Source organism: Stylophora pistillata, chromosome 11, assembly GCF_964205215.1.
Source record: "Stylophora pistillata chromosome 11, jaStyPist1.2, whole genome shotgun sequence".
Taxonomy (NCBI): domain Eukaryota; kingdom Metazoa; phylum Cnidaria; class Anthozoa; order Scleractinia; family Pocilloporidae; genus Stylophora; species Stylophora pistillata.
This window is the reverse complement of record NC_142529.1, coordinates 30,264,230-30,291,800: the sequence shown is the minus strand read 5'-3', so window position 1 is coordinate 30,291,800 and position 27,571 is coordinate 30,264,230. Positions and strand designations below refer to the sequence as shown.

At 38.3% G+C, this 27,571-nt stretch overlaps 1 protein-coding gene and 2 long non-coding RNA genes across 7 annotated transcripts; 1 reads left to right on the top strand and 2 right to left on the bottom strand.

The window, feature by feature from the left end:
- On the top strand, positions 1 to 19,962 carry LOC111321238 (melatonin receptor type 1A). 5 transcript variants are annotated; one of them, XM_088738593.1, is made up of 2 exons: positions 1 to 145; positions 16,861 to 19,962. In XM_088738593.1, exon 2 carries the CDS (start codon positions 16,888 to 16,890, stop codon positions 18,013 to 18,015), a length of 1,128 nt encoding a protein of 375 aa, XP_088594719.1. In that variant the 5' UTR covers positions 1 to 145; positions 16,861 to 16,887; the 3' UTR covers positions 18,016 to 19,962. The 5 variants fall into 5 exon arrangements, with proteins under 5 accessions (XP_088594719.1, XP_088594722.1, XP_088594718.1 ...); XM_088738596.1 differs by lacking the exon at positions 1 to 145 and adding an exon at positions 7,866 to 7,882; XM_088738592.1 differs by lacking the exon at positions 1 to 145 and adding an exon at positions 12,716 to 12,872.
- On the bottom strand, positions 10,217 to 12,582 carry LOC148721129 (uncharacterized). Its single transcript, XR_015993234.1, has 2 exons — positions 12,006 to 12,582; positions 10,217 to 10,624 (listed from the first exon to the last, which is right to left on the bottom strand). It is a non-coding gene; the product is annotated as an uncharacterized LOC148721129 (long non-coding RNA).
- Positions 19,963 to 23,988: 4,026 nt separating the features above from the next.
- On the bottom strand, positions 23,989 to 27,571 carry LOC148721128 (uncharacterized). Its single transcript, XR_015993395.1, has 2 exons — positions 26,925 to 27,571; positions 23,989 to 25,903 (listed from the first exon to the last, which is right to left on the bottom strand). It is a non-coding gene; the product is annotated as an uncharacterized LOC148721128 (long non-coding RNA).

The following is a 27,571-nucleotide window of genomic DNA, read 5'->3' as shown; positions in this document are numbered from 1 at the left end:
CGAAAGAGTCAGGTTTTCACGCCAAGAATCATTCTTTCCAACTGTCCGGCTCACTTCGCGAATGCCTTGCACATCTTCCAATTTTATTCACTGAAGTTTTGCGTCCTAAGGCGTTAGCTTTAGAGGAACGGAACTATTTTATAAGGTAAAGTCACAATAAGAAATTCTTGTTTTCAGTTACTGAAATGTGTAAAGAATTAATCTTTGTTTTCTATCTGCTAAACCCCAAATTTCTCTGCCTGTGTAAACTGTTATGACAGCTACTTTGAAGCTATGGTCTAATGTTAAGAAATATGCGAAGTTTTTGAAAACTGATTATTTTGTTAAACCACCGAGTTGATTACATTCAGCAAACTAGAATGGTAAAATAAAACGATCTAATTGTGGCAGCTCTTGCAATCAGAATACTGGTTTATCGACGAAACGCAACAACAACAGCCCACGCCTCTTTGATATGAATACATTTTTTTTTTTTTCAAATAGAGTAAACAGCAATAGTAAACATGCATGGATTCAATCGTTGCATTTATCTTAGAGATCTCTCCGATTTTCTTCCAATGCTGTTATATTTTTTCGAATTTATTGCTAACGGTGTTATGCATGAGCTACATAGCTGAGCCTGATGATATTGGTTCAAGTTCTGCTGTCTTTTGATACACCGCAGCTTTCTGCTAATCTTCGTCAGTAACAAAGCTTGAAATTTCGACCTTAAGGCGCATAAAGACAAGTCTTTTGAATAAAGTGCTTTAAAGTTTAAAAATGTTCGTGTTTGAGCTCTTAAGCGCAATCCAGCGAAGTAAGACGTCAAGCCCTCAAAGAACTCTTTCCCAAAGACGCTAATTAACCGTGGACTAAACTTTCACACTATGCCGCAATACATTCAGTTCTGCAGAAAATATTATGCACCACAGGAGCTTTTTGTTGAAGAGCTTTTATCTACTTTTCATTCATCCACACATTTATGGGGGTAAAGAAGCACTATATTATTACCGAGTTGAACCAATTTTTTTCTTGCTTTCCGCGGCACGTTCTGGGCGTACAAGTCGTGTAACTAGTGCAGAGTAGATAAAACGTTTTAGGACCATTTGAACACACACACGCACTGGGGCCTCATAGTTAAATTAAGAATACTGCAGGGTGTATAGCTAATGAAGCGAGTCAACAATAGATGGTATTTGAACAGTTCATTATCGTCCACACATGAATGTAGCGTAGGCTGTTTTATTCGATGTCATAACTTGTTGCATGGCGGATGTATATGGAAACCCGCTAAAAATATTAGTAGAATGTTTCTGTACAGATTTATGCTTTCAAAACATTATCTTGATCGGCTCATTCATAATAACTTGAACTTTGACTTAAGGCTAAATAAATTGCTTTTGAAAAATCTCAGGAGAAACATCAAGATGTTTATATTTTAAGAATGAAATTGTGATCCGCTTTTCAGCCCCTGCATATATGTAATGTGGTTGTTTACGAGGTTTTGTTCAGTTCTCGCGCCCGCCCAAATTTTCCCCGCCCAGTTAGTCGTGTTTTGCCGGAAAAGAAGAAAATATAAAACCTCTAGATTGGATTTGAATGAAATAATTGATCATTACGAATTATCAATTAGAGAAGAACGCAGTTTTTAATCATGCATTCAAAAATTAAACTCTGCAGGATCAGTTTTTGTGAAGAACAAATCTACAAATCTCCTATGTGTTCCCTTATAATGGTAACGTTTTCAGCTTCTGTATTGCTGCCAAGATCAGTACTGTATGTTTTGATATAAGCAGATTATTCGCGCATTTAGATGATTTCGATCAACTGAGTCAACGAGTAACATTGAAACGCCCGATATAAGGCATCTCTTAAGCTCAACTGCTGATACTCTATCACGACTAAACCGCGCCAAATTGTCGGAGAAGGTAAGAAACTCTTCTGGTTGAAGAATGTAATAGCAACTTGATCAATTTCTTCACCACATCTCCAGAGATTTGCAAATTTAACTAACTTCCTCAATGTTTGAAATCCTCAAAAGAAAAACACACAAAAGACGTGAATGTAGTTTTTAAGACACTGAAACATCAAACCAGAGAATAACGCAAAGCTATGATGTAATTAGCGGAAAGCTTTCCATGTTCATGGTCTGCTTTAGAAAATGATTTTTCAATATCTCAGAGCAAAAGTTATACAGGTAACACTAAGTTTCGATATCAACTCTCTGCTGTTTATTTTTAGTCGTATTATTTCATTATTCTGCAAATAATGTGTCAAATATCTCCATGTCTGGCTAGAAATTATACTGATTGCAGATGTTCAAAAAGTAATTGTGATTGAAGAAGAAACAAGTTTTTCGTGTGCCGCCGTGTTTGATATAAATGAGAAATTTAAACTCATCAAACTTTGATTAATCACATATGATTTATAGAACTGTTGTTGTTTACCATGTTTGCTATTTTCCTTTTCATGTCTTTTTCCTTTTTTTTTTCTATTAGACTGCCAAATGTACATCGTTAAGAGAGCGAAACTTCGAAAATATTTTTTAAGTTTCCCTGAATTGTTAACTTTTATTTAACTTGGGTTTTGCACGAATAGGTGTTTATATATATATATATATATATAGAGATTTTATATTCTGACGAGTGAGCAATCACGAAACAGGCTTGTGGGGATGAACTGCGTAGTTTTTGTATTTTCCTAACTGAACATATATTGCGCTCTACTTTTATATATGGAGTGCTGCAACACGGAAAAATCGAAATGCGGACTTCATTCGAACATCGAACACTTTTTATCCTGGTGCATTCTCTCATCACACTCGCCGTACAACAGCTCAAGTAAAAGATGTAATCTCTGCCTCAAAGAAAAATTCATAATCATCTGCCCACCCGAACTATCAACACTAAACAAACGTAATGAACTCGTGTCTCCCTGCCGCCACAGAAACAAAGCCCTCCTACGCAACAACTAAACTGTGAAATTTCGCGCTGCATAAATTAGATCATACTGTCTATAAGCGATGGTAGAGATTATTCTCATGAAATACCCTGAGATGTGTGGGCAACCACGAAACAGGCTTGTAGGAATAAACTTCTAGTTTATTTGTCTTTTTCCTCCCACAATATATACATCGCTCTACTCCTATGTATTGAGCACTGTTTTACGAAAGTCTATATATATATATATATATAACAAGTTAAAAGGCCTCGAGCCAACAGTGACGCCGCGCCAGAAGGATCCAAAGGGTATATTAAACTGTTTCCCCACTGCGATGGACATTTGTTTTTGTCGGTTCCAGCCTGGCGCGGCCGCTAAACCAGATGCCCTCCTGCGCAAATTTTCAAAATGGCGGACAAGCCAAAGAGAGAGATAAGAGAACCAAAGCGATTCTGCAACGAATACTCAGCCTACACCCCTGTTAAAAAGGTCACTTCACAGAGAAAAGATACAAAATTGTATGATATTGAAGTCACGGAGGTTGACAAACCAAACAAGAGACTGAAAATTCACTACATGGCTACAGTACACACTTCGATGAGTGGAGACCCTTCGGGGTTCTGTCCTCGTGTACCGGTTCACAAGAGCCAATACAAAAGACCAAACGATGCACAATAGCTAACCGATAACTCCTAAACAAAGAAAGAACAATGGTAATTCCCTTGTGAACCGGTACACCAGGAAAGAACCCCCTTCGGGGACGGTGAAGCATCTGAATATTTTCCTTCGAAATTGTATAGATTAGTAGGCTGCAACAAAAATTTATTGGACGACGTTTAGGGTAAAAACAGCAATCTAACCTGAAAAAAATGTATTTATTCCGACTCTTTCGGAAAATAACTTTACAAGTCTTACTTGTTTATCTCGTAAGTAAACGATGGTGAAGCGCTTTCCGAGCTACCCGATTCTTCTCCCACTGCTTTCACGCTTATAAAACAGGAAACGAGCAAAAGGAGGAAGGTGTGGCTGTTTTGACTAGCCATTTGACGAGGTTCATTCTGCTCCTTTTTCGACAATTTACATATCAAAACAAAGGAAATTTGTTCCTCTCTTTGATTTTGGCGGTACATTTTCAATTTGCGCTTGCGTAAGAGAGAAATCGCCCAAGACTCCTTGCTCGGTCTTGTTTTGACCACGAACGCCTTCTTAATTTTGACGGACCCGCTCGGGAAAAGGTGAAAATGACGAGGGAAAAATTTTACTTTGTAGTACGAAAATACACAAAATGGAAAGCCATGATATTATAGTTCAATATTTCGGTGGTACATTGTCAACTTTTAATACAGAGAGTCGGCAAGATGATATAACATCCAAAAATCGCACTCGATTTGAGTGGGCCGATGAAGTGGGTGTGGTCACGAAATTCAGTAAGAGACTATTTGTACCCCGTGAGTTTGATATGCACAGTCCAAACCTCGATAAATGGTAGGAGAAGTAGTGTGGCACACGAGGACGGACAACTTCGAGCGAAGGAAGACATATGCTCAATAAAAAGTCTAAAAAGTTTAATAAAAAACGTTTCGGTCCGAGACCTTCATCAGTTGTAATACAATGACTTAAAAATTCCTTATATAGATTTATATAGGGCGTGGTAACACATGTAAACAAACACAGTAATTACTACGCGAAAAATTATCACTATAAAAAGAAATGGAAAAATTGTCGAATCCACTGAAAATGTAAAGGAACCAGCGTTGACTTCAAAGGCGAGAATTGCACTAAAATTCCCAATTAACGCTAAGACTGGAACCTTTGATGTCCGCCCAATTTGAAAAAATTCTCCTCATTAATTATAGTTTATTCTGTTTTTGGAGTGAAATTCCTGGCGCTTATTCAAGCCGAAGGGTGCCAGAGAGAACAGCTGTGCGCTCCAATATGCTTCTTTGGTAATTAGAAGTTTCTCGATGTTACCTGAATTGTTTACTGTTGCCTGCACTTGATCAATGCTTTGGAATGAGAAATCGCTTAAATCATGTGGTGTTTTGTTAAAATGTACCGCTACTTCACAGGTCTTTTTCTTAGTGACCATAGTAGACTTGTGGTTGCGAAATCTAACCCTAAAGTCATTTGTTGTGGAGCCAATGTATTGTAGGCGACATTTCTTGCAGCTCTCAACTAAATTTAGTTGAGAGCTGGTGTGACAAATGGGTCAGAAAAGGGGAAATTTCAAACCAAATAGCTAATTGGATAATTAACAAGGAAGCAAAACTGGGGGTTGCCTTCGGAAATGTCAAAACCCATAAGAAAGGGAATCCACTTAGGCTCATCACGTCTTGCTGCGGTACGCAAATAGAAAATCTCTCGGCCTTCACTGAATTTTACCTGCAACCATTGGCTCGTAAATTACCATCGTTCATTAAAGACTCCACCGATCTGCTCAACAGGATTGAGGAGCTTAATCGGAATGGCCCTTTCTCCGAGGGCACTCTATTGGTTTCATGGGGTGTTGTCTCAATGTTTCCTAACATTGATAATCAACTCGGTCTTACCGCAGTGAAGAGGGCACTGAATGCCAGAGAAAATAAGCTTCCATCCACTAATTGCATTTTAGAAGCGGTTAAAATTTGTTTGAAGAGCACTCATTCGGTTTTCAGAGAAAAATTCTTTCTACAGGTTCATGGCACAGCCATGGGCCCTAAGAACGCCTTCAGTTATGCAGATCTTGCCATGGGTGAAATAGATTTTCAGGCTAAGTTCTCTGGCCACATAAAGCCGGCTTTGTGGTGGCGATACCGTGATGATGTTTTTGATCTCTGGCAACAAGGCCTTCCGGCACTGCATGAGTTTACTGAATTTATAAACTCTTTGTACCCCACTACAAAATTCGAATTAGTTTTTTCCGAACGAGAGCTCCATGTGCTAGATTTAACTCTACATCTTATCGAGGGTTTTATTAGGACAGACGTTTACTCAAAGCCAACTGATAGTCACCTGTATCTCCCACCATCAAGTGCTCATCCTAAACACGTTTTCAAAGCTATCCCTTATAGTGTGGCGACGAGGTTACAAAGAAATTGCTCCGAACAAGCTTTTCTTGTCCAGAGAATAACCGAATACAAGGGCTATCTGGTTACTCAGGGTTACCCTTCCAAATTAGTGGACGACCAGTTTCGTAAGGCCTCTACCATACCTAGAAGTGATCTACTTAGGACTCGGGCCAGATCTAAGAAGAAATTATTCCCATTTGTGACCACATTTAATCCAAATTTACCTGATGTAAGTCGCATCATTAAAAAACATCTGGGTATTTTGGAATCCAATCCCAAGTTAAAAGAGCTTTTTCCTTCAAATTCCATCATAGCATCCTTCCGCAGATCTAAAAACCTTAAAGAATTGTTGGCGCCATCCCGTTATGGCCCTAACACTGAAAGCGAAGGGGTTGCCGAGGTCAAGGGATAGAACAAGATGCGATCTTTGTCGCAACTTCTTGGTTGAATCTAATTCCTTTCTAAGTTTTCAAACAGGCAAAAGTTACAAGATACGATCGAAACTTTCCTGTGATTCTAAGAACATAATTTATTTGGCTTCGTGCAAGAAATGTCGCCTACAATACATTGGCTCCACAACAAATGACTTTAGGGTTAGATTTCGCAACCACAAGTCTACTATGGTCACTAAGAAAAAGACCTGTGAAGTAGCGGTACATTTTAACAAAACACCACATGATTTAAGCGATTTCTCATTCCAATGCATTGATCAAGTGCAGGCAACAGTAAACAATTCAGGTAACATCGAGAATCTTCTAATTACTAAAGAAGCATATTGGAGCGCACAGCTGTTCTCTCTGGCACCCTTCAGCTTGAATAAGCGCCAGGAATTTCACTCCAAAAAAAGAATAAATTATAATTAACGAGGAGAATTTTTTCAAATTGGGCAGGCATCAAAGGTTCCAGTCTTAGCGTTAATTGGGAATTTTAGTGCAATTCTCGCCTTTGAAGTCAACGCTGGTTCCTTTACATTTTCAGTGGGTTCGACAATTTTTCCATTTCTTTTTATAGTGATAATTTTTCGCGTAGTAATTACTGTGTTTGTTTACATGTGTTACCACGCCCTATATAAATCTATTTAAGGAATTTTTAAGTCATTGTATTACAACTGATGAAGGTCTCGGACCGAAACGTTTTTTATTAAACCTTTTAGACTTTTTATTGAGTATATGTCTTCCTTCTCTCGAAGTTATCCGTCCTCGTGTGCCACACTACGTCTCCTGCCATTTATCGAGGTTTGGACTGTGAATCCTTTTGGATCCTTCTGGCGCGGCGTCACTGTTGGCTCGAGGCCTTTTAACTAGTTATATATATATATATTGTTATATATATTGTTATATATTTTATATATAAAATGCCATCTCTAAACAAATCGAGGAAAATTTTCAGAAAAAAATTATTTGTTAAAATTCCTTTGAAATCGATTGAGAACGTTGTAACATTCTGCTTTCACTAATGTTCATCTTGTAACAAATCCACATATATGTAATAATCTTATTTCTTTTAATGCAAATCTGCTTCGGGGAAATAACTGCTAATTCTAACCTCAACTTCCAGAAACCGTTAAAATTTTAGGTCAGCCGAGAAGAACTGGATATCGAACATTACTCGAAACACTTTATGTGTTGTTTGTTCAACAGCAGCGAATTCACAGAAAGTATATTTTTTTTCTTGGCCAAAAAAAGGAAAGTCGTTCGACAGGTTCCATCCAACAATCGAACATGGAATATTCGAATTCATTAAGATATCGAAAGCAATTAGATATTCCTTCTATTTCATTTCCGTCAGCAATTAGTTTATTTTGACCTGGGTGTAGGGGCCAGCAGTGTTATGAAGTAAATATTGTCAAACCTCGAGCAGAATTTTTAAAGGTTTTACCTCACTTTTTAAAAGGCTGGACAACCGCATGGGTCTTGGTGAGTTGGAAATCTTTTTCTTGTTTAAGTTTCCGTTCCGAGGTTTAGCAACTGCTTCCTACGCAATTTACCCCTTGTAGCGTCACGTAATTACGTCAGTGATTGGATGAATGAACGACGGGGCGTTTTTCGGAATTTCTTCGATGACTCCGATGCCTTTTCTGACCTCTGTACTCGGAAAAGAAACACTTTCGGCGTCTAGCCCTTGAAAATGTCTCTCAAAAAGCAGTTCAAAATTTCACATTTAATTTTATAGCAAAAGGTTGAAGATTTGAATCGAGAAGCGAGGAAAGTGCGAGGAAGCGATTCGTTTATTCCACCGCGATCAACACTGTCAAGTCATGAAAATAATTTTAGAAGTCTTTTACAAGAGATTTCTGTCGAGCTTAAGCTTTTGGCTTTCACAGTCTTTGTCAGTATCTTAAGAACAGTCCATTGGCCTGAACAACTGCCCGAACGGTTTTCGAAAGAATACATTTAAAAGTGCTTTCAGTCAATAATCTAAAGGAAATATTATTATGAGCAAAGGAAACAGATTTGACCAGCGCTTGAGTTGTGAATCTTCTTGGAACAGGTGCAGATGTGTTCTCAAAGAAGGTAGAATGAACTTTTGACATTTATGACACAAACTTTCGGCAGATGAGAACATTTTTTTTATATTCAGGTGTGTTCCAAATTTAAATGTCATTTTAAAACCTGAAACGTTAAGGTTAAGTTGCTGAATGATGTTAAATTCGGTAAATGAGTCAGCAGTTTCACATATGTGCAATTCATAAATTCACAACTTATTTTTGAAGCAGTAAGTACAGAGAAGAGCTGAGAAATTTCCAAATCTTATGCTGGCAGATGCGAAAAAGAAAAAGTTATCGAAGACAGCAATGTGTTTTCTGACATTTTTGACAAAACGTGAAATAAATAGCTACTTATCCAATGGTTTTAGGAAAACAGTGATTAATTTAGTCGTTTTTCAGGCCGACTTTGCAGACACCTTCCCGGCCCTCGCTTAACATAGGATGAACTTTCCTTAAGAACGATTTAAACTTGACCATTGTTGACTCTGGCCACGTTTTTCCCTCCATGATCAAATATTTTTTTCTTTATCAAAGCTTTAATCGGCCAAAGCTGGACTACAAAGATTCAATGAAAACTCATCCACTCCGCCCAGCAGCTTGATTGTAATATCATCAGACCATCATGCGATTATCTTTGGCCTTCGTTTTTCGGTTTTAATCAGTGGAATAGAAACTCTTACGCAATGCAGTATTTCATTTCTTTCTACACAACTCATTTTACAGGAAATTAATTATTCTTTTGCTTGCATAACAACTTTTCAGACCGATATTGCTAGAATTTAAGCTATGTCATTCTTCGAAATCTTCATATTTTCAAGTATAATAGGATAACAGAATTTAAGTGTTACATTTTCCAGAAAAAAAGCCTACTGACAATCAAATTATTAGCAAGGAAATCTTTGGTTAAATTACAGTTAACTTCACAGCATGTAAGCATTATTTTCTATTTTTTTTTATTCAGTTCTCGTATATATCCCCACTGACAATTTTAGATACTGAATCATAATGAAGAAAAACATAACTATATTAATGTATATTTGAAAAGAGGTTTCTTTGATTCTTGTTGGAATCTTAAGCTCCTGAAGCAGCCAAAAAAAACAAAACCGGAAAATTTTTTTTGATTAAGATTATTCAGGATTAAAATTAATTGGATTCAAAGCGACTTCCACACTTTGATTTGCAACAATTCTTAAATTACTGATAGACTGATAACAAAATTCACCAGTTTTTTCGGGATCCGGTAACAAATTTCGAGAATTTTCAAATGAAATACAATAGAGGTTGTGTATACTTGTAATATCATTACTCTCAAATCTTTCAGTTTTCCATAGGAGTTTCTTAAAAGAATCGTACAGACCTTTATTCGGTAAAAGAGCAATATATATTAACACTTTTCACCACAACGAACATCAACTCCGCATTAGAGAAGCAACAAAAGAAATGTGAATAACGCAAAACAAACAAACAAACAAACAAAGAAAAAAAAAAAAAAAAGTGAAACATCAAGTATACAACAACGTCACTGATCATAAAAAGAGGCTGATAATTTATCGTTGTGAATAAACTTTTACGAAGAATTAATGTTTCTCCCAGACTGAAGCAAGAGATTATGAATAATCTGTTGGGGGAAGTCATTTCAGATTTTGATCTCGGCGTTTCGACTTCACTGACACTGATTATCGTCTTCTGGCGATGAAGAACACAAACAGAAGAGTCGCTGCAAGTAGGAGCTGCATATCAGAATTGACCACATAGAGAGACAAACAGTAGGACCTCATTATAAAAATCACTTGATTGTACAAGTAACTATAGTTCTGTGTTGTCTTTATTACGTGATAGAACTTACGTCTTTTTAACCCCTATAACCCCGCTCTCATGAAGCGGACTGATCAGTCTTAATAAGAGAGTTCTCTCAAATCACTGAAATCAAAACGATACTCACATGAAAACATCAAGAAAGTGGCAAAGATTCAAGAAATATTTTAGTGCAAATGAAGCTTAGAAGTAAATTTTCAGTGAGTGACGTCATAGTGTAGAAGAGTTGTTGGCGTCTCTAGGTCTTGGCTATTCCAGGAACATCATAAAATCAGAAGATGGTAGATTCCTTTTAGGTTTTTTCTCAATCCTACAGCCAAAGACTTTTTTTCGAGATTCCTTCAGTTTCCCAGTCCTACGCGTAGGAAGCAACAAACAAAAACTAAATTCCAATTTGATCTGGAATATTGACGGGGCCTTTCTGTAGTAGAGGCACTGCCAAATCCTGTTTCATTTTTAATTTAATTTTGTTTGATTTGATTTCAAAGAGGTGATGAGAATAAACGAAATTGGATTATTGTAGATAAATACTGAAACAAATTCTTAAAACTAACATTGAGGAAAATGTATGGAACAGCCAAGGAGAATTAAGTTTTCTATCGTATCAAAAGGTAGCGAGCGAGTTAGGCAAGCCATCTGATAAAACTGTACGCACCTCTATTTAAGGCAACATAGTAAAATCAGGTCAACATGAATAACTTTTTGCAGTTGGAAGATAATGACAGAAACTAAGGGGATTTAGTGAAAGTGAGAGTTTTAAGAAGTGCATAATATGTTAAGGGAGATTATCCTTGTAAGCCCCTTAACGTGGTAAAAATAGTTAGGGTACTCTCTACGCTGATTGATAGGTCCCTTATTTATCAGAGGAATTGCTCTTCGTGGAGCCAGATCGTAAACATATACCGCAGGTCCCAGGAGAATGCAGTGCTCGACCTCTCGAGGTCAGTCCTTGAGTCCCGGAAAAAAACGTGCCCAAAAAACGCATGAGAAGTCGTAGGTACAATAACATTGCAAGCGCTCCGATAGCAAAGCGAAAGACACGAGCACAAAAATTGAAACTTTGCATCTTTTGTGATGACAGATAAAATTCACAGTGAATTGAACGCATTTACTTCATTCACGAAAGAAAGAAAGAGATCACGAACACTTTAAATTCCGCCTGCCCTGTTTGAGAAACAGCAATGTTGCAATGGCAACACGCTCTTGGTGTTTTCCTTACAGAGATCCTCCCCTATCCGAGCCCTCCAAAATAGTACTACATGAGAGAACTCCTTTAAAACTTTCATTTGAATGGTCACGCAACCAAAGTTTGATCCACGGACGGAAAATTTGGAACTACCTTAAACAGTATATTAAACAGCAATATGAAAAAGCCACTTCGTAGTTTCATTTAAATGGTCACATACTAGCTTCATTCGTAGCATGAAGAGTTAGATTTATCATATACCGCATGATAAAAGGAATCAAATAGAATTCTGCTCTGCAGCTTTCATTTGAATGGTCAAACATTAGGGCTTAATCCACAAAATGAAAAGTTAGAACCAACTTATGAGCATAACACACAGCACCATATAGAAATACTTTTCATAATTCATGATCACAGACTAAATGTTAGAGCTACGTTAGCTTGTGTCACATAGACCTACAGTGCCACGCGAAGGAACAGCTGCTAATGTAGCTATCAGAATTGAATCGTCACACACTCAGGTTTCATGCGACAGACAAAAAATGCTTACCACATCATCATGAAGAAAGTGCTGCTTAGAAGCTTTCATGCGAATGTACGCAGGCAAAACGTTCATTTATTTGCCTATACCTCCCTACAACCACCTCACTGAGCATTTTAAACAATCACAACTGTTACGAAAAGCCATACGTAAAAAGGTACAAAAGTACCGCAAATCTTGCGTCGGTTTTGTATGCCTTTCACAATGGTTTTATCCGAAGTCTTTAAAAAAGCTGATTCCATCAAGACTTAGAGCATGCTTTTAAAACAGGTTTAATCTTAATGCCATTCAGTGCGTTAGCCGTTAAAAAAAAGGATATTTTACTATGAAAATGTCGTTATCAATTCTCCCAATGTGCGCCCACTTAGATGTATAGAGATTAGTATAGAGAATCTGTCTGTCGATATGGTAAGGTCGTCTCCTAAGGCTAGTTAACATATTTCGGTTTAGTTTCCGGGACTTAGCTTTTAATGAGATCAATAAATATTTTGCGAGCTCTCAGTTTTTTCCCCAGGGGACTACGTGACAGCATCAAAAGACTCTTTGAAACATCATCGAAAAACAACAAAAAAAAACCAGTCGATTCTTGAGTTACCGGAAAGGTTTCTTCATTGTATTTATAAGTTTTATTTCGAAATATGGAAGGGATTATCTTTTAAGCACTTTAAAGTCCTTCGTGGAATGTGAAATTGATAGCGGGATAGAACTTTCCATTAAGACTTCTTATCCGACCAAGAGGGCAGTATATAAGAACCTTATTAAATGCGGGATTTTTTTAGATTGTTTGTTAAAAGTTTAGAGAACGAGGTGAAAACCTTCCATTTATTTGGACAAACTCAGGATCTAAAGCAAACGAAAAACTTGACGAAGAAATTGGTAAGCCTTTCTTAACTTAAGAGCGGTACTTATTTTCATTTTATGCTTCTGAAATAATGGGAAAAACACGATATTGGTGTAAAATCGTTTCGTCACGTAGCGGTAATAGTTTACCCCAGCTGTTTATCTGTGGTAATAATTAACATTCACTTCACAGCCAAACGTAAACCATCGTAAAAAAGTATGTGTTTTTTCATGGTAGTGAAAACCGTCTTAATGAAGTATGTACATGTATTATCGCTGGTCTCACAATTTAATCACTCATGAGGGGAACACGATCTGTGACCTGCCTCCTACTACCTGCTGTTCTTCCAGTGCTATAGTGTCTTTAGTCTTCTTTAGGCGTCCAAGAAAGACCGACATTGTGTTGTTAAAACTGCAATCCGCCATGATTTTGTCTGTATTGTGCGACAAAGAACTGATGATACATTATTGCCAAACTTATTAAGCTAAGGAAGTTTACGTCTTCTACCAAAGGTCGAGGTATATTACTTTGTTTTTTAAATGTAGAGCAATCCTTTAAGAGTGATAACAGTTTATTTTTACTCTGCGGTGCGTTGTTTTTCTTGTTGCCGAATATCATTTTCAATTTGCATGCAAAATCGGCGGCGGGCCCCACGAGGAAACGCAACCCGAAGGCAGTTTTCATGTCATCAAAAGACACTCTTTTCGCTTTTTCACGGTCTTTAGCCAGCATTTTAGCTTATTCAATTAGATACCATTAAGATCGAATACTTTAAAAGAGCTTTGGGCGATGAGAAGTAATTTTGGGGCGAAAGTCTTCGGTAAGAATAGACGGTTGTTTAGTCAGCAAACCGCTGGCCTTGTGCAGAAACGAAGTTTTTTTTAAAGAACTCCAGGAGGTTTACACGAATCAAAGAAACATCCCAGAGCCACACAAGGCACACATCGACTCATGGATCTAACTTGACAGAATCAACCAAAAAAATTGTAATAGATTTTCAGTCGTGTGACCTGACCTTGTCTAATTAAGCCGGTGATGCTGACATATCTTTTGTATAATCCACTGGCGCACCTCTTTGAGTGCAGATCCATCCCTGCTTAGTAATATGTCGGTTTTTTAAACGTTGCCGTTCTTGACAAAATCACTCCATTTTAAATCGGTTCACAAATTCTCACATACGTGATTTGCAGTACGTTTAAACCACTGCTGTGGCAAATTACAAAATGGACAATTAAGGGCCAGGTTTTTATCTTCTGTATCTTTTTATCAGGCAAACCTCAATTTCCCTGGCAAGTCAGCAAGCTTTTTATCACTGACATCACCTATCGTTAAATTAAGCAAACTCCCCTTCATTGCGGATGGAATTAGCCCCAATGACGTTGCACCCGCATGTAGAAATATCTTCGTACTTAAGCGGATTTCTTTAATCTGTAGTTGCATCTTGCGTCTGATTGTTATCTGTGCGGAGCAAATGTTTATTTTTTGACATTTAACCCAAGTTGAAAGTGCTACGAAAATCCTACAAACGAGGTACTAATACAATCGGAGGGGCTAGAGTGAAAAGAATAAAAAAACAAAAACAAAAACAAAAACAAAAACGAAAACAAAACTCACATTCCCACCCTCTCCCAAAGCATTGATAAAAGCACAAGGCGCACCGATAACAGAACTTAGTGCAGTTTTCCCAACATAATAGGTCCACATGCCGCAAAAGGGAAATTAATTTTCGTCCAGTTCAGGCCAGAAGTTCAGTATAGATTTGAGCCTTTTGGGTCTGAGGAACAGTTGAATTATGTTGGCTGAGACGCACGTTCCACAACTGGAACGAGGCAAAAGGAGATCTTAAACAGTGGAACTGCGAATTTTGAGTTTCGTTATGAAGGGAATATCACTCAATATTTAACAGGGCTCGATACAAGGGTTTTTTTTTTGTCAGTTTCGTATGTTTTTATCAAACCTAACCTAATAAGGAATTATTGTTTTTTGGGCTTCGAGAGTTGTTCGCTTTATAGAGCTTGTCATTACCACTTTGCACACTTTTTTAGCTAATTAAACGGAAAAAATATGTCTACGCGGCGAAGATGTACATCTAGGACTGGTCGGTATTTTCCGATGAAAGAATGTGGCGTTGAAGGAAAGGAAAAGATGGGCGATAGAAAAACACCGCTATTTTTCAAAGCAACGGAAAGAACACAATGCTTGATTCGCATCCTAGAACGAATTTCCGATGCCTTTGCATGCGACTTTAAAAACCAGTAAATGAGATTGCTTAACGATTCCAGAAAATTCCAGCATTGTCTTCCTCTGTCAGTGTTCAGTCTCCGATAATTTTAAGCAGATTATCAACTCTTTTGTCGGAAAATTTATCTACATCCGTGGTCGTGTACTTAGTTGGCTTTATTGAAAACGGTGAAGGAAGTCAATTGTCTGGTCAAGTTGAACCAGAAGGCATTTCCGATGTACGAACTTTTCATGACAAAAGCGCCCTCTGAGAAACTGTTTGGACGAAAAGGATTTACCCGTTCTAGCTGAGCTTTCTTTTAATCAATCTTTTGATCACAAGAATAATTATTTGAAGGCGCCAGACGCAAAGAATGTTCAAATCGAGTGTCATCGCTGTTATTCTATATTTACGTTGGAATTAAAGTCGGTACTCGAAAAAGATGACATAAGCTGACAGATGAAACGGCCGCATCGCCGCCAAGCCCGGGCAAATGCCCCAGACGGTATCGCATATATAGTATTTAACTACATTCCTATAGCTGTTTGAGCATACCTGAGTATGCAAGAAGAATATTTCAGACGAGAAATCAGCCCTTTGGCCTCTTTTAAAAATTGAAGAAGTGGAAGTGAACAAGTTAAGTTGATACGCCATTCACGAATCTTCCGTAGCACCTGACCTCCATTGCAACGCATTTGTTATAAGTTTAAGTAAGTGGTTCTGATGTTTTTTGCACAGCACTCTTCTGTTTCATTTTAATGAGGTTATTGCGTATCTCAACAAAATTTCTCTTCTTTTTATCCTTTGACATTGTTTTCATCTCTTTTGCCATCTCGGATTCTGTACTTTCAGTTAGGTTCTTCTGTAGGTTGCAGCACTCCGAATTCACTAATTGGTTCTGATGACACCAGCTCGTGAAATCTTTGTTAAGGGAATTATGATTGTTCAGCGGCTACTTTGTAGCCGGAGACTATCAGTAGTTTTAGCATTAAAACTTTTTAACAGTCTGCCGATCCAGAATTTTTGTTAAAAACTGTTTCAGAGACATCCCTTCTGCTTGTTCGTATATAGGGAGATCACCAGATTCAAACTCTTCTGTAAGAGGCCCGAAGCCCGAAAAAAGAAGTGATTTTTTTATTGGTACGTTTATTTGTAATTTCGGCACATAACACGACAGTTTATATTGGAAGAGTTTAAAGTATGCCGTGGACGTTTCGTAACTATGTTTCAGTAGTTCACCTTATTTCGCTTGGATCTACATTAAATCTTGCGTCACATTTACCGCATCAGAACTGGTTAAAATGATATCCTTTTTCTGCTGTTCTTAACTTATGGTCCACAGATTTAACCAGCCAGTACGAGGTCATCTCTGAGATCTAGTTAAATGTATCAAACCTCCCCAATGTGCTATTCGTAAGCAGAACACACTCACTAAATCTGAAGTTTAAAGAAGAAGGCATCCTGCGATGCAACAGGACAAACATCATATTACCTACAATGAAATACTATTTCGCAGAAGTATTAATATTACGAAAATATCGAGTTATCTGACTTAAATTTAATTTTGCATTACATTCCACGAAGCAGCTTTCACGAAAACATTGTGAAAATGATTGTTAGTCATTTTGGAGGTGAATTAGGAATTCCTTGACATGAATGTATCGCATGTTACTAATATGTCTATGTATCAAGACAAAATTGCCAAGAAACCACCCAGATCGTGGCAAACCACCTGATAATATGTCTTTACCCTGATCCAAGATAAATTGAGATAAATGTCATAATTTGTCTACTCTTTTCAGATTAGATCTTGTTTTATTCGTGGGATAATGACGTCACCCGTAGATCCCGATTTCCTTTGGTCCACTCTGGCTATCAGTTTATTGGCACCCGTAGTCGCTGTTATCATTCTGTGCGGTATGATTGGGAACATCCTCGTGATAATCGTTCTATGGCAACAGCAGCGCCGTTCTCACCGCGCAACAGGAAGTTATTTCCTAATAAACCTCGCCCTCGCGGATATTTTTGGCTCGGCTAATTTGATATTCATGCTGTCGACCATTATCAATCATGGAGAATGGATTTTTGGAAAGTATGTCTGTAAACTAAATGGAGTCCTTACCGTACTCCTTGGAGCCACATCGCTGCTTACGTTGTGCGCAATCAGCGTGAATCGATATTTCAAGATCGTGGAAGGGGGGAAGTATAACAGGATCTACACAAACACAAACACGCTGCGAATTTTGGCTGTTACTTGGCTGGTACCATTTGTGTTGGCTCTTGCGCCTATCCTTGGCTGGTCTGAGCACGAGTATCAAGTTGGAAAGTGCGTCTGCCATTTCCTATTCAGTCGCAGTATATCTTACACCGTGATCTTCGCCTTTTTTGTTGTCATAGCACCTTTCACCGTCATCCTCTTTTGCTACCTAAAAATCTACAAAATTATCAAAACTCATGGAGCCATGATGGGAAATCTTCGCCGAAGCCAACCATCCGTTCATGTGGAAGACATTAAAATCGCCACCACATTGTTTATTGTAATATTAGTGTTCATAGTATGTTACATCCCCGCCAGTGTGGTCAACATTGTGCAGATGATTGACCCTGATTTCCACATTCCTCATTGGCTGGATATGGTCTCTTTTCTGCTCGTAGTCAGTAACCATGCCAACAACCCGTTTATCTACAACGCCCTTAATCGGTCATTCCGGCAGGCCTTTCGCGAGGTCTTGCGTCTTGGACCCCGAAAAGAGCCACGGGATTTGAGTGGCAGCGGCGCCAAATACCCGAATTGCGAATCACGCACTGGGACAGCGGTGAGGTCGCCTAACAACCCAGGCTATCAGCACTCCAGCACATCAAGCGAAAAGCACAGTCCTGAGATTAAACACAGCTTTGACTTTGTAGATAAACAGGCTTCACTGCCAAGTTCTAAAATCAGGACTTCATCCTGCTAAATGAAGGTCGGGTTAGTGCCGGTTTCTCCCTTCTAACTGCTATAGATTTCCTTGTAAATTTTTAAGAGAATTCAGCGGTAAGATCTCAAATATTCGGATAGGTTTAATTACATTCACTTGTTTATTGGACAATGTATTGATTCTGTAAAGAGAATTTACATGCCAATCTTTTCCGGATGGCAAATTGTTTTATAGAAACCCAACTGACGCATGTGTTCTGATATTTATAACCATTTGGTTCATCTTACCCATGAATCATCAAGGAAGATTACAAGGCTAAAAAACCTCATTTTCACTGAGGCTCTAGGCAGGAGAGGGACAAAAGCAACTTCGAAACATTTCGCCGAAGTTACCGTTTTTCTCTTCAGTTCCGCGATCTAAGGGGCCGACCATTTAACTTTTGACGGGGGTGGGGTGAGTGATTTCTGGTCATCAAGAAATTTTTTTTCTAGCAATCTGCTGTGCAGGATATTTTTTCTGAGTTTTTGGCACATTTTTTCTGTTACATTTGGGCTGCATGCAATTTTTTCTTCCAACAAGCGCTTGCAGGAAATTTATTTTCAAAATCACCCACCCCCCCTCAAAAGTTAAATGGTCAGCCCCTAAAAAGCTCCGAATCTCCCAACCGGGAGAGTCTAGGTTATTAGCGTTAGACAACCACTTTCCGCGATTAAGTGCATTCCCATGCCGTCACGTTCGCCATATTGGTGTAGCTTAACACTAAATAAACACTCGTAGTATGTATCCAAAGTAGTCTTTTGGGAACCTTTAATTGCTGCAAAGATTTTCTTCTGCTCTTATAGCTACAGGTATGCATGCCTAGTTTTTCCTTTCTTGCAAATAAAGTTTGTCGAGTTTTATTGGCAGAGGATAGAGATGTAAATATTGTCTATCAACGCAAAGGAGAAAGTTTACAAATATGCAAGTGCCGTTGTGGTCAGGTCGATTTTTATTAGAAAAGGAGATTGGTTAGAAAACTCGGCCGTTGGTTTTGTTTTGTTTTATGTGAACTTTTGCTCTAGGTGCTCACATTGTTCAATAACATTCGAATTATTTCGAACTGTCTGATCATCAGATAAGTCCCAATAATTTTATTAGTTACAATGTGTGAACAGAAAACTGGGCAAGGAATTGTGCCCGGTCAAGAAGCTTTAAACGTAAATGGCAACACCGATGTTTGCAATTTTTATTTCTGCCGGTTTTCTAACCAATCAACTTTACTTACCATGATAATATCTCATTTTATGCTCAATTGATCTTTACTTCTTAAAATTCACTAGTTTTCATTAAAAACGTCTAGCTTAAAAGCAGCTGGGAGAAAAAAAAACCGCTACACATGTAACGAAGCAACTCTTCTCTCTATATGTAAATAGTGCGAGAACAGAGACGGCGAATAGATTCAGTATTTCTATTTGGTGTAGGCTAATATTTATTAGATTGTTTGAAATGATGCATGTCAGCGACGTATTGTCTGTAGAAAGAGATGTATTGTATAAAAAGAGGGTGATGAGATTCTGAAAATTTTTGAGGTTTACTATGTACTTTGCAACTGTTAAAGACCTCTAGTTTCCAAGACGAGTTCGAAAGCGAGTTTGGGATTCAATTCAAGTCATTGGTGAAATACTCGCATGAAATGAAATACTCCACACAGTTCCATTGTAGGTGCAAAAACGTTTGTAGGGCTTTCGGCATCAAATTGACCCTTTTCATTATTGTCAAACTATGAAACTGCAAGCGTTTTTACCCCGTCATCATTTTCGCAAAGACTTTCTTCCAGCCAAAACAACGCAGATTCGCGCATGCCCACTGTAGTACTTTTGGCAAAGCTCAAACTTGCACAAAGAACCTATAAGTCTCTGTTAAGACCCATTACTGCCTTAGTAAAGATGTGTATAAAAAGTAACCAGCTATTTCGTGCGTGAATATATGTTCTTACTTTCAAAGTTATCTTGCTCTTGTATAAAGTATCCAGTTTGTCAAGCCAAGTGTGCTGCAGCACAATTCCCTGAACAATTTTTCCTACTTAATTCTTCTTATCCCAAACCGAAATTGTAAAAAGGCTGAAAGGAAATTCTATCCTGGAAAGTTTTCTTCGACAATTGCTCGAGTTTTCTAAAACGTCTAAAGCAAAGGAAGCCTCACTGACAAGGTAACCTACCAGACGAAGAATTACTAGATAAGTGTGAATATGATACGTAGACTTGAAAAATTATATTAACATCACTGAAGCCACAATCGGTATCAGCGGGTGGAAAGGGGGGTGGGTTGGTGTGCAGACAGGGGGGGTGGGGGGGGGGTGGAAATTGGGCTCCTGAGTCAATGGTTTAAAATCAAATTGTTCAATCCAAACTGTTGTGTTCCTAGTTCCTAGTGCCTAGCTTAAACCAGGTAACAAGCGAGTACAAGTAAATGTTTTGGTTTTCTTTGGAGAAGTTTCTCTTCAATACTTGATCTCTTCGGAATAAGGTGATTTGGTTATATCAGCTAAGTTGAAATTGTAAATTGGCCACCGCAAAGAGTTAAAGAGCTGACGTTTCGAGCGTTAGCCCTTCGCCAGAGCGAATGGAGCTCTGGCGAATGGCTAACGCTCGAAACGTCAGCTTTTTAACCCTTTACGGTGGCCAATTTACATTTTCAACTTAGCTGATATAACCAAATTATCTTGTTACCCCCGCCGACGCAGCACCACAGTTTCTTTAGAAACTTACCCTTTTCTTCGGAATAAGTATGTGTTCTGTACTGTGCTAGATTGTTTCAGTGTGATAAGGCCGGGAAAAATTCAGTTGCACTGGAAGGGGAAATATGAGCCAGAAACCAAACAACTTTTATCTCCACAATCGAAAATCGTCGATGAAGATTTCCTGAGTACCGTGAATTGAGAGTCAAAAGAGCAAGTGATGGATTGCTCTTTTGGCTTGAAATAAACTCAACATCGACTAAAGATACCACTATTTTAAAGCAACTTACTCAACCTCGTTCCCAGGGTCTCTCTTATTCCCTTCCTTTGGAGCGAGAGAAAGAAGGAAAGAAGAGAGACCCTGGGAACGAAGTTGTAACTATGTAACCTGGTGGAAGATGCCAAACCACGACCGTGCGGTTTAGAACAAAAAAGAGTTAAGAAAAAATATATATACAACTTTTGTCAATAGTGCTTCTTGGTGTAGCATCTAATCGTTAGACGGCTGCATCTCACCTAAATCACTATTTGGGTCTGTAATGTTTCTTTTTGTGGCTTATAATTGCTGAGCAGCTGTTGCTCTTGACATTACAAAAAGGTCTCTAATACCTCTTTGTGAGGCTCCTAGTTGTTGAAATAGATCACCCCGAGATCGAAAAAAGAGGAGAAGGATTTGTTACGCCAAGTCAAGGGTAGATCATGGTGGCATATTTGAAGGGAAAACACGAACAGCGTCATAAATGTATCTGATGGCGGGGACACGACTTATCTGTCCTTTAGACAAGCGAGGATAAAGTCCGCTCTAGCTTTAGGAGGATACTTCTTCTTTTATTCTTACCGAAATATATTAGCATTTGCATGGAAAAGATGCCCCAAATCTCCAAATCACTTCCATCACCAGTATCAGCGCCACCATCAAATCAGTAAAACTCCCAAAGAGCCAAAATTTGAAAAATGGACTGTAGAAAAGAAGTCTTATCCTTCATTTCACACCTCCTCCCCCCTCCTTTTTTTGCAGACGACTGATCCTTTCTCTGATAAAGTTGTGCGTTCTAGCGGGGCACGATCAATGTACCGGAAATGTGGGTTCCATATATCGCCGTGAGATTTAGATTATGTCTTTGTCCCACGTTTTAAGACAAAGAGTTTAACTTACCTTTCTCTCATCTCCTATATCATATTATCTATACTATTGTTTTAACAAGCTTCCGGTCTCTATTTTCGCTGTCGACGGCCAGGACTAAAAATATCCCATTCGGAACATGCCTATCAAAGACACCGGGTCGTTTGGTAGGAGAAAATTATTCTTTATGGCATCATAACTGAGCTTAAAGCTTCTAAGTAAGCGACAGGCCAAAAAAGCACCTGGATCTGACAAAACTTTCTTGATGAATAATCCAAGAGCCCGATGCTTGCTCACTACCAAAAAAAGCAGCTATTTGCTGACTATAGTCTCCTTTGACGGAATGCTGGCAACTTGCCTTACTCACAGTGATCAAAAGAAAAATCATCCACTAAATGCAATTAATTTAATGAAAAACCATATATAGACACTGTACATTACACATCGGAAATCCAATCAAAATTGAAAAATCTATTACAATAAAACCTCCCCTAAATTTGATTCCATGCATGCAACGATATGTCCTCTCTAAACTAGTTCCAGTCTCCCTCCTAGCTCTATTGTCATCGAGCTGGCCACTCCTGGTGCTGAACACCATTGAAATGGCCCTCCATGAGTCGTCACTATCTGCTGTGTATTCTGCAGTGTTTGGGCTAATGTCCTCCAGCTTTGTGTCCCGTTGGCAGACATGGATTGAACGGAGCTGAGGAAAAGTTCTCCGTACAAAAATTTGGGATGCAATCATCCTCAAGAGGTGACGGAGTCCCAATATCGTTTCTGAGTAAGTTGCGTAAGCATACCAAAGTTCTGGTTCCTCTGATCTTTCATGAGATGAGCGTAGATTGGAGCAGTTGTGCCTACTTATGTGCCTTAGCTTGCTTGCACCCTCTAAGCTAAGACTCGCTCTTACGCGAAAAAGCGTTGAGCGTGCAGGATGCACATGGCAGAACGATCTGGTTTCGTCGCTCAGACCTTTTAGGAGATATAATTGAAGCTGTTGTGCCTCATCATCATGTGCCCTTCGTGCATCTTCCAAACGCGCCTCTGCGCAGAAAATTGCTGAAAAGGCAAGACTGATAAGTCAATAGCGCGGGATGTTTCTGTCAGGTGATACTTGTTCCACACTATTTTTGCTCATTTACCATCCCAAAATTACTCTGAAGTGGTGATTGAAGGGTGACTCACTAGATCTTTCAGGAATCTTCTAGAAAACGAAAGATATAACATTGTAGACCTTGACCTTCAATATGTTATCTTTATCATGACATCTATTTTAGGGCTACAGTCATTATGGATGTTTTATGTCGCGATTTGAGGCTGGGTCAAATTCTAAATTAGAGATCGTTTCCTCATTAATTGGTTAATTATGGGAGCATACAGTGTTAATCGTGAATCCAAAGGAAGTTTTATTGAGGTCGTCTATCTCAGCCCATCTAAGAGACATGCAAGTGCATTATTTTGCAGCTTTTGTATCATTTTTGCAAATCACCAACATTTCTCTTTTTGATGATAAAAAAATTGTATCACAAAGGAAGAGCCGTGAACCACTTTGTTTCAATTTAATCCATACTAATGACCTTGTCATTCAAAAACCTTGTGAGTATGAAGTGTTTTGTCAAAGTTTAATTAAGCATTATAGTCTTCCATTATATTTTTTATGCTACATTCTCGGCATTCAAAATTCTTGGGCTCTTATTACAGACCTATCCTAATTCCACTACATGATGGATGAAAGGCGTATTTTTAAGAATATCTCTCCACAACATTGAGATTGCAAGTTGATTGTAATATTTTCTCAAAGGAAGTTTCGAAAAAATTTGGTCTTCTGCAGCATGGATTCGAATTTGTTTATTATTACTTTCAGAAGACTGGAAATGTTCTAATTATAAAGGCAAGGACCCAAGTGATTATGATGCATTTAAGCTCCTTAAAGATTTCCGACAAGAGTTCTTACATCGACGCCAGGAATACACACTGAACTTACTTGTTTTCTAAACCAGTTAGCTCTTTACGGCTTGCTCCAATTTGCACCTCTAGGCCTCATTTGGTCGTCCAAAACTCTTTAACCAACTCGAAAATCACAAACTGGTTGTTCAACCTGGTTCCTGACTTCGGATAACGTTCTCCGTGAATTAGTGCACAGAAAGAGGACAAGGGAACAGAACTAGAGGCATGTAATTAAGAATTTTATTTTCTTGTAATAACGATCAATGCATTTCTAGTCCATCTTGGTACAAAAAAAGTTATCCAGAAGATATTCAGTACGAGGTGTGTTCATTATTTAGCATTTATGTAAACGACCTACCAAACGTCTGTCAGAATTGTTCAACTGAATGCTATGTGGACGACACAAAGCTTCTATTATCCTTTAAAGCGAATGATTCTGCCCAAGCTATAGAAAGAGTGAACTCTGATCTACAACGTATACGCGATTGCTGTTTCGACAATTGCTTAATGCTTAATCCTGAGAAGACTAAACTGATGGTCTGTGGCAGTCGAAGAATGTCTCTTAAAGTTCCAGACTTTAAATTGTCCCTACTCGGAAAGGAAATTATCCCAGCTCAAACAGTCAAGGATCTTGGTATTATTTTCGATCCCACACTATCCTTTGACAATCATATCTCTGCCACTGTCTCATCTGATGTCGAAACTATCCGTCAACTAAGTCGCATTAGATTCGCCTTTATCAAAGATCTGCTTGAAACTATAATTAACGCCCTCGTTTTTAGTAAGATGTGCTACTGTTCGTCAGTATGGTCTTCCACATCAGCTTGTAATGTTCATAAGCTACAATATGTTCAAAATTTTGCCGCCCGAATTATTTGCAATGTAAAGAGGTACGATCATATTTCTTCCACGTTAAGGAATCTACGCTGGCTACCGGTAAAATAAATCCTGTACTATCGTGACGCTACCTTATCATTCAAATGTAAAACGGGCCTAGCGCCTGAATATTTGACATCCGAGCTTGTAACAAGAGGCAGCGTATCTGGGCGTGTAACGAGGAACTTTCAACAACTCAACATTCCCCTCTTTAAAACTACAACAGGTCAGAGGACCTTTTATTATAGAAGTGTATCCATCTGGAATAAACTTCACTCAAGATTGAAACAATGTGAATTACCAGCTTCTTTTAAGAGAGCTTTGAAAAGGCATCTCCTGAATGATTTTTTATTTAAATAACCATTCTATTCTTAAAGTTATAAGTAACTTATATTGTATTTAACGTGTTATGAGTTAGTTTTGTATGTATAGTATCAAGTATGTAAATTATGTAATTGTTAACTGTAAAGCCCCAGACGGGGATGTGTTCAATAAAATGTATGTATGTATGTATGTAAGTAAGTAAGTATGTATGTATGTATGTATGTATGTATGTATGTATGTATGTATGTATGTATGTATGTAATGAGACTTTCTGCACTAGTCGGCCAAATTATCGTTGCTCTTCCCAGTCATGTCGTTTTGGCAGAGGGCACCTCTTTGGTTCACGTCTTTTCAAACAAACGTAACAAAATGTTCTCTTCCCTTTCCTATTGCATTGTTTGATGTATTGGAAGGATTTATACATCTGCGAATGAAAAAAAAGAGAGAGAGAAATGCCCTTTTGCAGGTTCCTCATTCATCTGTTTTCTTCTTATCCCATGCACAACAATCAGGCAAAGATTCTCTAAATTTGAATATTAAGAACACAAAAATCCTTATATTATTAACCATTACACAGTAGTTTGTTAATGCTTTTACGAAAATAAACAACGTATCATTTACACGCTAGATGTAAACGTGAAGCTATTACGATGGACTCTGTGCAGCCATTCGAAGCCTTTACTCATTCCTAACTTGAACAGTTTCTGTGCTCAAGATATTTGATTGGATCGAAATGTGGCGATGGATACATTTTGAAATCCAATCCTTTCTTGGAATTGGTACACAAAAAGTTAAAATAATTCTGATAACATAACCGACCCCTATGACCACCGATGATTTGAGCCGAAGATCGAGTCCAATCAGTTTGAATCGTCTCACGGTACAAGCACTAGCTCCAGTAATGTCTCATGGATTCTCATTGTCAAGCAACTGACTATGTTCTATGACAGATTACAAAGGATAAGCAATTAGTTATTGAGAGGTTTCTGCTATAAAACTTCAGTGCTGATGCACTTGAAAATTGTCGGTAATTTACGTGAATGACTCTGCATTTTACGTCCATTGAAAACGGATCGATGAAATGGGTATTCCAGGCTTTAGAAACTTTCTGATCGTTGGGAAAATTTTCAAACTGACTGTGTTCAAGAAAGCGAAAATCATTGGCGAAATTAAGCATCTTTCGTCTTTGTTTTTATCGGTAAAAAATGGGTGTATTTGGATCGGGTAATTCGATCAGGAATTAGAGCTGGGTCACTTTGGATCGAAGGTCTAAATACAGAAAATTTTTGATGATTTTCCTGAGTTCTGTTCTTGAAATGTTTTTCTTAACTTCTCGATGTCTCCTTGTGGGCTTACTTGGCTAGGTTTAGTTATAGATGGAAATTAAACATACGCTCTGCCCATTGATGAACAACAGAGCATCTATGAGTGGTAACAGGAAAATTAACAGCAGACAAATCACTTTTTTAAAATTCAAACGAATGAATGAATGAATGAATGAAGATGACTTTCTAGCGGAGTTATGGTTCTGAAAAAGACTTCAAGACCTTGCTTCTGGTGAAATTAGGCAACAATCTGTCAGCTAACAAAATTTGATTCTAAAACAATCTTTATCATCATATCCTGATCATGGACATCTTTAGTATCAGGGTAAATCAAGTTACGATTGGGACCACTTTTCATCATTACCTTCCCGATGATGTTGGCCTTAGTTACATGGAAAGAAATGAAATTATACTCGGCTTGTTTAATAACCTTAGCATGTAGTTCGATATCACTGATTAACTGATATAGCCCGCAAGGACAGTGATTTAATGTAGTTGGATCTTAACGCAAACTGAAGTACCATAAATACTCTTGGGTAATAAGAAGTCGAAGACAAACTTGTCAGTTATTCACATAGAACACAAATCAGAAGTTTCTGCATTTAGCAAGCGCGATATTACGCGCTGTCTTTCTTACCTGGACTTTCTTACTTCTGACGTCCTCACTAAAAGGATGAAGCATGCTTAGTGCTTCCGTATGTCCATATCTATTATAACGCAACGTGCAATAACTTCCCGTAATCATTCCCTTTTTATTTTGGAATTCTTTTTATTCCCGAACTATGCTTGGAATCAAAGGCGCTGTTAGTGGGGGTAAGAATCCGATAAAGCCGGCTACTTATACAACCTTGAAATAGCGGAATGTCTGAATTGTGATGATTTTACTGGTTGACTGATAAGACAAAAGCCCTCTATTAAAACTTGCAGCCGAGTTACACTTTCGCCTTCGAGTGAAGAACGAGTACTTCGCCGCATATTTAGATGTAGAAATGTAAATATTTCAAGAAGGCTACTACATGAATGATTCGCACAGATAGTTTCCAGTGGAAAAGAGGACGCTTACGACAAGGAAACTACGAGACAAGAGCTGCAAGCTTAGGGTTAAATATTGGTGAACTGAGTTCGAAGAGGAGGATGGCATAGTGCTATTTCACTCCATATAAATCATTGCTACGATCACACAATTGCCAGAATAAGCCGGCGATTTTGGAAAGAGCTGGAAATTGCTTCATCGCCGAAAACATCAGAGGAGACCTCAAAGTAAACAAATAGAAGAAGCTTTGT

What these genes read in the sequence shown, in the direction of transcription:
- LOC111321238 (XM_088738592.1), top strand. Translation starts at nt 12,759, where the DNA reads ATGCGGGATTTTTTTAGATTGTTTGTTAAAAGTTTAGAGAACGAGGTG. An exon ending in AAAACTTGACGAAGAAATTG is followed by an intron (nt 12,873 to 16,860) that starts GTAAGCCTTTCT and finishes TACTCTTTTCAG; the next exon opens with ATTAGATCTTGTTTTATTCG.